Source organism: Melozone crissalis, unplaced genomic scaffold (genome assembly GCF_028551555.1).
Source record: "Melozone crissalis strain CALT ecotype California unplaced genomic scaffold, PUWL_Pcris_2 ptg000018l_1, whole genome shotgun sequence".
In the NCBI taxonomy this organism is placed as follows: Eukaryota; Metazoa; Chordata; class Aves; order Passeriformes; family Passerellidae; genus Melozone; species Melozone crissalis.
In genome coordinates, this window is record NW_026535796.1 from 35,520,701 (window position 1) to 35,532,930 (window position 12,230).

At 43.3% G+C, this 12,230-nt stretch overlaps 2 protein-coding genes across 12 annotated transcripts in view; both read left to right on the forward strand.

Moving 5' to 3' along the window:
- The window catches only part of LOC128936445 (neurexin-3-like), a 121,293-nt gene extending 113,128 nt beyond the window's left edge, over positions 1–8,165 (forward strand). The window contains exon 5 of the mRNA XM_054275380.1: positions 8,056–8,165. Within this exon, the coding sequence (XP_054131355.1) occupies positions 8,056–8,165 (110 nt within the window). The remainder of the gene's footprint in view (positions 1–8,055) is intronic.
- NRXN3 (neurexin 3) overlaps positions 1–12,230 on the forward strand; it is an 869,162-nt gene that overhangs the window by 17,198 nt on the left and 839,734 nt on the right. The window lies entirely within an intron of this gene.

The following is a 12,230-nucleotide window of genomic DNA, read 5'->3' on the forward strand; positions in this document are numbered from 1 at the left end:
ACTGCTTTCTGAAGAGTTCTCTAGTAGTCACAAAAAACTAATCCTTATACTCTTTTGGTTTAGAAAGGAATGAATATCTGAAAGCCTCCTCACTGATGAAGTGAAATCATATATCAGAATAAACTTTGTGGATCATGCCATCCAATGTTACTAATGGGAATGCATATTTCTGCTGTAGTGATACTGGTCATGGCTGCCTTTGCGTGTCTTCTGACCTGTTCAGTGGTTATTACCAACACTCCTCAGGAAAAAGGACTTCCTGTATTGTCCTTCAAGAAGCTGATTGTTCCAAATAACTAGAGACATGTCCCAGAAGAAATATTGTCAGATTTTGTCTATTAAGAGGGGAATAAGAGTGATTTATCACTGATGAACTGTAATAAAAAAATCATAATTCTGTGTTGATCTGAAGTCTGTTAACTTTTGTTATTATTTCCAGAAGACTGTAAAAGCTGCCTAGGTAGGTACTGCAGCAAGTACTGAGCAGGGGGACATGAGGGGTCCACTTGCAAATAAGCAAATGGTATGTATTGCATATTCTTTCCAGGCCACTTTTGGATTTGATTATGCTTCCCATTTGTTCTTTTCATTCTTACCAAATGCAAGCTTCACATCAGCCAAGTGGTCTATGTATGCCTAAACACAGAGTGACAGCATGGCATCACTTGCCTAGAACAGTGATTTTCTTCTATCAGTTATTTTTTGTCTGTTCTCAAGACACTGTTCCCCTGCAATAGGGTCCTTTTTTGCAGATGGATTTATCTCACAGTGTAATCAAAGAACTCCTGACCTGACTGGCTGCAGGATATGCATTTTGGCCAAGTGTAGGAAGGTGTGTTTTCCTCTAGCTCTTGACCTTTTGGCCATCATTGGGCCACTTCTGATAGAGAATGGTTTTTCACAGGCTAGTGCAGGTAGTCTGCAGCTGTTCCTAGAAGAGAGCAGTGTTTATAGTGACATGTGATACCCAGCCAAATGCAGTTGCTCTTCCTTAAGCAGAATTTTTAATGATTGCATGGCAGATAGGATTTTTCTTACTGCTTACAATGCCACTGTCTCCTTAAAATTCATTCTCTCCTTCAATGGATAGGTTCAGACAAGACACAAGGAAAATGTGTTCCACTGGGAGACCTGGATCATAAGGCTGAGGAAGAAGACTTCTGGAGTGTGCAGGGGGGCCCAAGAATAGTTTTAGTAGAGAGGGGTTTTGCAGCACAATGTGGCCATGGGAGTATACTGACAGGAGTAACCAAAGAACCAGATCTTGGACGCTGTGGAAGGAGAGACCTTTTTCCCAGGGATGTTGCTGGGAGTGTGCATGGTGTACTGCAACCCAGAAGATTATGAGACTGCATGTTCAAAGTGTGAGGCAGGAGGGAGAAAATGCCACAAAAAAAGGTAGGGTGAGTAACTTGAAACTTTTACTTTCCCTAGTCTGTCCTGTGTCCTTGCTTTTCATTTTGTCAATCCCAAAAACATGTTTGGCTTAATTTTGAGTAAAGTATTTGTGATGCTTCACCCACATATACAACCATGGACTGATGTACCTTTATGCTCTGATCACATCAGGATCCCATAACTTTAAGGAAACTTTTGTAATGACTACAGGGTGTACATGCTGGCTCTCAAGCACCATTGCTGCAGGTGAGAATATTTGACTTCAGGCTCTGCTGGTCTTTTATGACTCTTGTCTTTGCAGCAGTGAATAATGCCAGGAAATTTCTGGGCACCCAAGTTCCCTTGTGGAGGTACAACTACTGGACTTCCCTTTGGCATTTAATCCTGTCTGAGAGAGGGTTTATTAGTAATAATAAAACAAGACACCATTAATGCTGTGTTGTCATGTTTTAGACTTAAGGAGTTGCAGCTGAAGTTTCATTTTGCATCTTTTATATGAGCAAATCTCATAGGAAATTTTAGTGTTTTAGAGTAAGGGGAAATTGCTGTTGGTTTGAAAGGATAATGTAAATAGGTATAAATCTTTCTCTTCTTTCCTCTGGTAATTCTGTCTAGGTCACACTGTAGAGCTTTTCCAGTACATGCTTAACTGTGACCTTGTGTTTCTTCTGTGTCTTTTCTTGTACTTACACAGATGTTGTGTATATCTGGAGGATTCCACTTGGAAGTGATCAAAGTTAAACCTGTGCAGAAACTGGAGCTCAAATCACTTCAAAGTGGATTAGGCTAAATAATGAGAATACATCACTGGAGAATAATCTTACAGTGAATAGCAGGCAGTTTGGGGCAGAACATAAGTTGTTGTAACCTGATAAGACACGGGGAAAGGTGTTAAAGAGCATTCTAATAGTGAATATAATTTATTAATACTGTTGCATTTATTTCTCTTTTTTCCATTTTTTTTTCTTCTGTCAGGCTCTGTAGTGCTAGGAAGAATTTTGTGCTAGGAAGTTTCTCAGTACAGATCAGTCTGTTCTCCTGATCCTGGCTCTTCTATTATGTTTCTGTTGGAGTAGTAGAAAAGTGAGAGGCTGCTACTCCTTACTCTCCCAATGGCACTTCCAATCTGTGAGTCAGATTTGTCAGTATTGGCTGTGTTCCCACAATTACTGTGTGGGCTAGGGAATGATTAGTGTCTTGTCTTCCAAGGGGAAGAGGAGGAAGAGGGTCCCGTAGGGAATTAGTAGCAGAGGAGGGTATAAATCTGAGATATTCTTGAGATATTTTTGGGCATTAATACCATACATACTCTAAACATGAAATTTAAGTATTCATCAAGAATGGGGTAGAGTTTTGTCTGATAAATTTTAAAGAGCCCTATGGTAGGCAGAGCCATTATCTTCCTCTAGAAGGTGATTTACTTGTTATTGCTGAGCTGTGACTCAGGCCTTTCCTTCTGAAGGGATAAATCATTCCTCACAGAGTAAATGTCACGCGGAGATGTATCGGTGGCTCCAGAAAAAGCTGCCCTTTAACAGCTTCCTGGTAACATTTCCCTTGCAGTGCTTGGGTAAATGCAATGACAAAATAAAGGGAGCATCTATCCCCTTCTTCTGTCCCTCTTCATCACAGTCTGTCAGTCCCACCTCGGGGCTGTTGCATCTTAAAGGGAATGACTCAGACCATTGGCAGAGCAGATAATGCCAAGCCAAAAGGAGACTGGGCATGTATAAATCCAGGTCTTGGGACAGGAGCTGACTGGGGCCTCCCTGAGTAATCCCAGAGGCCACACTCTGTGGTGGGGTGTATCAAGACAACTGTCTTGGAGTCAGGGAACTAAGGATAATCAATATCAAAGAAGAGTCTTCTTGATAAATGAATGGTGTAGGAAGCAGGTAGTTCAGAGAAGGTTGGAAGGTCAGAAAGTGGAAGGCCACAAGTACTGATGAATCTTATATTTAGGTTTATGATTGTGAGCCAACAGAGACATTATGTCTTCAAAAACAATGGAATTATTTATTAATAATCAAAAGAGATGTTGACAGCAGGTCAAGGGAGGTTATTCTTTCCCTCTATTTGGCCCTGATGTGACCCCACCTGGAGAACTGCATCCAGTTCGAGGGTCCTGAGCACAGAAGGGACATGGACATGTTGAAGCAAGTCCAGGGGAGGCCACTGAGATGTTTAGAGGGATGAAGCACCTTTCCTTTAAAGAAATTCTGAGAGAATTGGAATGGTTGAGCATGGAGAGGAGAAGGCTTTGGGGTGACCTAATTGCAGCTTTCTAATACCTGAAGGGAGCCTATGAGAAAGATGGAGAGGGACGTTTTACAAGGGCATGTAGTGATAGGACAAGGGAGAATGGTTTCAAACTGAGAGTAGGTTTAGGTTGGATATTAGGAAAAAAATTCTTTACTGTTAGGGTGGTGAGGCACTGGAACAGTGGTTGCCCAGAGAAATGGTGGATGCCCCATCTCTGGAAATGTTCAAAGCCAGGTTGGATGGGTTTTGGAGCAACCTGGTCTATTGGAAGGTGCCCTTGTCCATGGCAGAGAGGTTGAACTAAATGGTCTTTAAGGTCCGGCCCAACCTAAGCCATTCTATAATTCTTGGATGTACCATCCTCATTGCTGTAATAATTCTTGATTTTTTAATGGCAGCAGATTGATATGGAAGGATCTGTTTAGGCTGGGGAGTTGAAAATTGTGTCTTTACATTTTCTCATGTAGGTCATCACTATGAATATAGTTACCTTAGCTGGCAATGACTGATTACTCTTTTCTTCTGACAACAAAATTAAGTGCTGGATTTCAGTCCTGCTGTGAAAAGGAAGGGATAGGTGGTCTTATTAGAGGTCCTTGCCTCTGGTTACTTCAAAGGAGCTCAGGCACTGCATGGCTGACTGTTTCTCCTTAATTTCTTTAGATCTCTGAGAAAGCAAGTGTAGGAGTATTAAATACAGGCAAGTTCCACCTAAAGGATGCAACCTCAGTTATTTTCTCTGAAATGTACAAAAATGAACAACTAAAGACTTAATATTAACAATGAGCATCTGTAGGTGAGTTGTGCAAATATGTTGACAGGTACTATGGTGACAGACATTGCTGCAGAACTCCAGAGTTCATCTGTACAGAGGCTTTGACTTATCTTTCAAGAGCAGACCAAAACTGGATCACATGAAGCTGTAGAGTAATGAAAATAAGCTAAGGCCAAATATGGTGAGTATATTAATACGCTTAGTGAGATTGATCATCAGTGGGATTTTGCACGAAGAAGGGAGAATGGAGAATTCAGAGCTCTGAGAAAATGCTGCTGAATTACTGTCCAAAGAAAAGAGACTTTCTTGATTTACTGATAGGAGGAACAAGGCTTCCTGTGGGTGTGAGTACTGCCACACAATTCTTGAGTTAAAAGTGCTGTAATAGAATTAAAAGTAGGCATATGAGTATATTGTCAGACTACACTTCAAGTTTCCAAAAACTGAACAAATTTCTAATTGTGATATTAAACACCTTTCTTAACAGCAAATGGAGTGTACAGCCAAAATGCTGCAGGCATAGCAGCTGGAACAATAACTTGGATACAGAAATGTTTTAAATTGGAGCATGCCCCAAAGTGCCCCTTTTAAACACTGCAAGACCAACCCTACAAGAAATGGAAGAATGGACCTTGACACTGTCCCTACAAAATATTCTTTCCTTGGATCTGAATGCTGTCTTCTAGTTTTGTGCAGGTCTAGTGATTTCAGCTGGTAACTTCTAGAATTGAATGTTACACCCTGTATTTTCAGAATTTCTCAGAGTTTTGATACTAGGAACTCGTAGAGATCTGTGAAAGAGAACAGTGAGCAATTTTTCTCAGGAACCTTGAATAATAGCTCTTTAAGGTCATGTTATTGCTGCAGTATTTCCAAGGTTCAAAATTTCTCTCATCTTTAAAATGCTTCATGATGTCCCAGCTGAATTAGTAGGCCTATTAGAGGCCTATATCTTTCTATTTCTTCTGCTGAGATAGTGCAGTTTTTCTCTTTCTCTTTTTCCAGAGCTGGAACTACTGTCATAAGAGTGTTTCCCTGATCACCACCAGTGTTTGGAACAGCCCTAAATGTTTCAACTTCCTATTTCCTTACTCTTCAGCTGTTGTATTTCATTGCTCAAAACCTTGAAGAAAAGTAGATGTGGTATAAAAGAGAGAACAGAAAGTTTTGTTGCATTTGTAGAATGTTAGACACACTCTCTTCTTCTTGCTCTCATTGGTAAGAATCCAGAAAAAAACCAGAACCATTTTATAAGTAAGCTAGATACTAAACTTAGTTTGTAAAGAGGAATGTGAATCAGGAGTTAAGGATCTGTGACAGCACCTCATCCATTTCCCTGCTGGTGCTTTGTATGGCATGAAGTTAAAATAGCAGTGTCCTTATGATACATTTTCTGCTGGTGTATGCCCCGTGTGAAGAAAAAATGCTTCAGTGTGTGTGCATATGCGTGGGCAGCTGGCTCATTTGTTCCTTAGGTATTCATTGGAGATTGCTGTCATTGTTCCTCATTTTATTAGCTTTTGCCAAGTACTTCCACTTTTACTAAGGACTGCAGGGTTTATGGCAGTGATATTTCTCACAGTGTCAGAGATAAAATATCAGGCTAATCACAGAGTCTCTGGTAATATAAGTTGCAAAGAGGTCTAATATCAGTTATTATTTTTCTTCCTAAACAATAACTCAGGTTCTCTCATATTTAGGGTTTTAACTTAAAAGGAGCTAAGCACCCTGAACTCCACTGGTGTCAGAAAGAGTTTGAGGTGTTTGGTCTCCTGTTGAATGAAACCACTGCAAACAAATGCTTTCCAAACAGACTTTTTCCCATGCAAGGCGAGGTAGGGAAAGGAAACAATGACAAAACTGTTCTCCCTACCCCACTTCCTTTCCCTTTTTGTTATTTCTAATTTTTTTTTTTCCCTCATGATGAAAAAAATCTTCTCCCTTTGGCCTCATGTGGAGCATGATCTCCCAAAGGGAAGTGAAGAAGGTAAAGGGATGGTAATATGTTTGGTTTTTTTGGGGGAAAAGACACTGATTCTACCCTAAAGTAAGGCATGTCCCCAGTGTTAGAGGTAGGCTGCTGGACAAAATCTGTTTGGAGGAACAGAGGTCTAGGTTGATTTCTGCTAGGACATTTGAGTGTTGCATCTGACCCTGTCTCAGTTATTCCAAGGTCTTACAACTTGATTATTCTGAAGACTTGTGTAGGATAACATACATATCTTTGGGATAACATATAAATACATAGCATACAATATCTAGCATGTGCTTTGTACATATGCATATTCTGGGACACTTGGGGAAGCTGCTGTCAGTCACTGTTAGGATGAAATTAGTGTAGAACCTCAAGTCTGATATTCCAGGAAAAACAGTGTCTGAATGCACAAAAAATAAAGGGAAGAGTGTCTTTTGGCAGCATAGAAGTAACTGCAACCTAATGGGCTGGTCACCTTCCTTTAGGAACAATAATGAGTTTGAGACAGAGAAGAAGAGAAAATGCATTGCAGAATGCAGTCTGAAGAGCAGTCTGTCTCATTTTGGCAGGAGCACAGGCTCTGAGTTTTTAGAACATTAGAACAATAATGAAATTAGGTCACAGATTCTACTAATTCAGCCCTGATCAGCTTCCCCATTTCTAGTCACAATTAAATGCTTATCTCTTCCTTTCACATACATTAAATGAATCAGCCATGAGCTAAAAGTAATAAAGTGCTTTGGCTTAAGACCCACCACATTTTCCTTGTAGCCTGCCCCTCTGCTGGCTCAGTACATGTGCAGAGCACCAAGAATATCTGTACCAAAAGCCAGTGTAGTGTTTCTGAACAAATGTAATATTATAGTACTAAATTGAGCCATTTCAGTGACTGGTCACTAGAGGAGGGGGGGATGTTTTGGTATAATATTCAGCTAGGGAAATTATGTGTGTTTCAGCAGCACTTATGTGTTAAGCCTGGTGCTGTCCATCTGCTCAGTAAGAGACAATCCTTGAGCTAAAAAATGTAAACCCACAGAGCAAATAGGCGCTAGAGGAGGAGAAAGACAGGTCATTAAGAGATACAGAAAATGAAGGGACTTGTCTGTCCCAGTGTATATCCCAACCACTTCTTAACCTTGTGTCTCAGAGTCACTGAAAAAATATCTGCTGAAGTCAAATAGATGTGAGGGTAAATGTGTTTCAGGACTAAGATTTTCTAGTGCAGAGCTGTATGTTCTGGCATAGGCAAGTATATTGACACACAATTTGCTAATCTAAGTCATCCAGATGTGAGGATTTTCTTCAGGATGGTTAATAGATCTTGACACTTGATGCTCAGGAGTTTAATTTGACTTTTGTTAGTGTAGCACCACATCTGAGTTAAGGTGACCACAATGCTTCTTGGCAGAACTAGCTCACCTCTAACCAGCTTGCAACTTAGGGTTGCCTCTTGATGACCAGGTAAATGTGTCCTCAGTTTCTGTTAGTTTTGTTCCCTTTTGTGAGGATGAACTCACCATTTGAGAGTAGTTGGGTGTAGATGTTAGATCAAGACTTGCAAGAGTAATAGTACCAGATCTTTCCCTTTCTATATAGCTTTGGGCATGCCTTACAACCCACCTCTTGATTTTTTTGCATTTTTTAGTCTATGAAGTTGAACTGATTCATGCACTCTGGGATGCTTTGAGGATTGATTTGCTTGCAAAACTCACTATGCAGCGCTATGAAGATCTGTACGTAAAGAAGAACAGTTAGTAAATTGTTTTCTTGGTGAAGCACCTTGCTCCTTCAAAACACCAACAAGTTTTGAGGCATCTTGATAGTTTTAAATTACAGTATTTGTTATTCTTTGTCATCCTTTTCCTAAAGAAAGGCCTTCACTAGAAATTCAGGGTGTGTAGTGTTGCAATTAAGATGTATCAAAATATTGTTATGACATCCAAGCCTGGAAGATGCAGGTCAGATCACAGACCTTCTGCAAGGGATAAGTGTGGGGCTCAAAAGTAAAGCCAAAAAGGCCATGTTGAAAAAGGCCCACTATTTTATTTACTGTGTCTTTACACAGCACAGAGATTTCTGCTGTATATCTGAGTCAAGCTTGAATTTTCCTTGCCCCAGGACACAGCCTCTCCTTGCTATTAGTGTAGTCTACCTAATTTAAAATGCTTTTGGGAAGTCTTCAGACTGCATACACTCCTATGCATCTAAGGAAAAAAAACTACTATAACTTTGAATGCTATAAAATTAATGACAAAGATAAAAACATGTACTAGTAGTAAGTCTTGAAGTGTACTACTCAGGAGTGTGGGCAAGGGAAAATTACCCAGCTTTGTCTGCCTTTGTGATATTGTCCTTTCAAATTTTTGTGCCTTGTAACTGCTGTGAAGATGTAGTTTTGCTTAGTGCTTTTTCCTGAATGGAAAGGACATTACTACCCCCTTTCACAGTATGTTGCTATTTGTACTCCCAGGCCAAGGAAGCAGTGACTTCCACCTGTGAAATACGGAGTTAGGCTGATGGAACTGCTGTTTGAATGAGAGGAAACTTGGCCTTTGAGTTTTCCAGGGGAGAAAAGGTGGGGAAAAAAGCTTCTTTTCCATGTTAACATATATAAGTCTGTTGAAGGTACTTGCTGAAGTGTTGATTTGTAAGCAATGCACTGAATTGGATTTGAAGATAGAAGAAATTTGAAACGCTAAATGCAGAATAGAGTCAACTGTGGCTGGAGGGTGTCAGCTGAGGTTGGGCACAAACCCACACGTGTTAGAGGTACCCTGGCTGCCATCACTGGGCAAGAACAAGGACTCTGCTGGTAGGCAGGGGTGATGGATGGCCCCAGGGAGTACGTGTAACAGAAGTAGTTATGTGATATAGGGTGCACACTGCAAGCAATTACAATTTGAATAAGTTATCAATGGAAGGAGCTAGGGGACTGGAAAGCAGCTTTGTTAACCCCCTGAAGCTATGTTCACAGCGTTTTAAAAAGTTTATGTATTGCTGTGAATTGCAATCATGGTGACAAATGCCGGTGCCCAGAGAGTTTGTGATCACAGCCTCTTTAGCAGGCAGGGCTTTTGTTGGATTTCTGGGCTGTTTGGATGGTCTGGGGAAAAGCCCAAAGATGGCCTTGGGCCCCCGGGTTCGAAAGGACGAGAGGAAGCTTCAGATTTGTTCTTGGTCTTGGTGTTTATTAATTGCTTATCTAAAAGATTTTCTCTTGGCCTGACAGAGTTCTGCTCAGCAGTCAGCCATGGGCACACACTCTGAAAGCCCCTGGGGCGGTCACCTATCTTTATACCCGGAGTTACGTATACAATATTTATCATTTTTCTCCAATACCCTCTACCCATATTAACCAGTGTTCCCCTAGTAAGGTCCAATCCCGGAGTGCCAACTCCACCACAGAAGATGGAGGCTTAGAGGAAGAAGAAGAAGGAGAAGGGCACGCCCCAATCCCTCCATCTTGCCTCTCTAGACCCCCCTGTACAGGGATCTTAAACCCTGTATCTCACACTCCAATTAACTTGTCCCTTCACCATTCACCCCAGTGAAATCCTCCCGTCCTCATACTGATGTCATCTCCCATGTGGGATCAAAGTCCAGCCACCAGACATTTCTGGCAGCATTCCAGGACTCCCGAGCCCCCCAGTTCTGAGAGACTGAGATCCCACATCTCCCCCTTCTGTTTGCACCAAAAGACCTTTTTTGCTTTTATGTGAAAACCCCCCAAAGTCCTTAGTTTCTTTTCATTTCTCTTCTGGGTCGTTTTTCGCAGCCTGAGTCTCGACTTCTGTCTGAGTACTCGTCTCTTTGTTTCTCGGATCAGCATTCTCGTGTTCTCGCGTTCGGAATGGCTTCACGTGCCGCGCTGACACCCACTTCAGACCTCGATCTGTGGAGATACAAGCGAAACCCTTTCCCCAAGTGATTAGTCTGAAAGGACCCTCTATTTGACCTGTTTCTGGGTTTCTGACCAAAACCAAAGGATCTCCCTTTAGCTTTGCCTGTGTGTTGTTTAGAAAATGTCTCACGATCGGTGGATCAGATGGATAATCCCTTTGTCGTGTTAACATTGTCTTCTTCGAGGTGCTTTTCTTTTTATATATTGTTGGAAAAAATTGCTGCATTGTTGCAGTCTCGCCACGAGACGGCGCTGTGGCTCCGCCGAGCCGACTCGGCATGTCGTGCACTTCTGCCCTCCTGCCACTAGGTGGCGCTGTCACCGGCCTCCCTGGCTCGGATGACGGTGCAATCTCGACTGCCCCACTTCCTCTTCCTGCTCGGCGTCTCCCATGAAGGGAAGGAACTGAGACTCCGAGGCTCTTAACCAAAGGCGCCAGATCTGGAGACGGTGTGGAGCCCTGGGACGTAGAATCCCTAGCACGGCCCCTCCTCACCCGCGACGTCACAGGGGACCGGGCTCGGGCCCGCCCGCGTCTTACTCTCTGCGCATGCGTACTCTCCGAGCTACTTCCTGTGTCCCCTAAGTTGACGTCATCGTCTCCCCCCTGTCTCACCTCCGAGGTCCCAGCCCCTCGGTCTGTCCCAGAATCCGACCCCTCCTCCTCTGACGTTGTGTTCGCCTCTCCCGCCGGCACCCCGGCTCTACCCGCGATTCGAGCTGACCGTCGCACCGGGTTTGACGTCACAACCGCGCGCCTCCTGCGTCTCGCCGCCCCCGCGCCCGCGTGTGAGTCTACACCCCGGTTTTTGCGAGTTTCGCCCTCCGCGCGCGTCTCCTCATCTTCACCCGCGCTGCTCGCGTCCGCCGCCGCCGCCGCGTCGCCGCTTTCACCGCGAACAGGCCCCCCCCCCGATCCCTTATCTTCCTGCTCCCCCCCTTCTGCTCCTGACTCCTCCACACTCTGTGGAGTTTCAGGACGCCCTTGGGGTTTGTTGCATTTTTTGATCGGGGGTTTTAATATTTTTTCCCGCTCTCTTTTTTCGAGAGCCCTTTCCCCCTGGCCTTTCAAAGCCAGAGCAATTTCTTTCCCGGAGCTCTGCCGCTCCGCCCCCTTCTCTGAGGGTACCGCAGCTTCTCGCTGCTTTTCCAGTCTTTTAGACTGCACTGAAATACCTTGTAACATGATTCTTGCCGGCGAGAGTAGCTTTAACGCTGTCTCATCTTTTTTTGTTGCTAAAATATATAAATGCCTATTAATTTCTTGCCAAAACCCCACTTCGAACAGCAGATATGTCTCTGCAAGTGGATAATTGAGCCTTGCCCGTAATAACAGCTGTTTTAATTCTTTCTTTGGGATCCCTTCTGTATATAATTCTGCTACACTTTGTAAGGTGGATAAGATTTCCCGTTGTTCTTGGGAGAGTGTTGCCCCCATGATTTTATTTTGGCCTTCTTACCGAATCTGTCGTCAGCGTGGTCTGGAGGCCCTTGTTCTCCGTCCAGCAGATCACGAGGGATGGATCAGAGGCGCCTTTCTGGTCCCAGTCCAGGCCGCTCTGCTACGAGCTGTCTTCAGCAGAAGCTGAGAGATGGGATTTCTCAGTGACTGCTGATTTTTGCAGCTTCTCCCGGCCGGTTTTTTCTTTTTCTTCTTTCTTTCTTCAGGCTTCCCTCCTCTGGAGTTATCAGTGCTGTTCTCTTGGCTCTTCAGCTCTTCAGGGCTTTCCCCCCCCCGAAAGGTTTGGTGGGAGATAGCCCGCACAGCGGACGCCAGTTGTTGGATTTCTGGGCTGTTTGGATGGTCTGGGGAAAAGCCCAAAGATGGCCTTGGGCCCCCGGGTTCGAAAGGACGAGAGGAAGCTTCAGATTTGTTCTTGGTCTTGGTGTTTATTAATTGCTTATCTAAAAGATTTTCT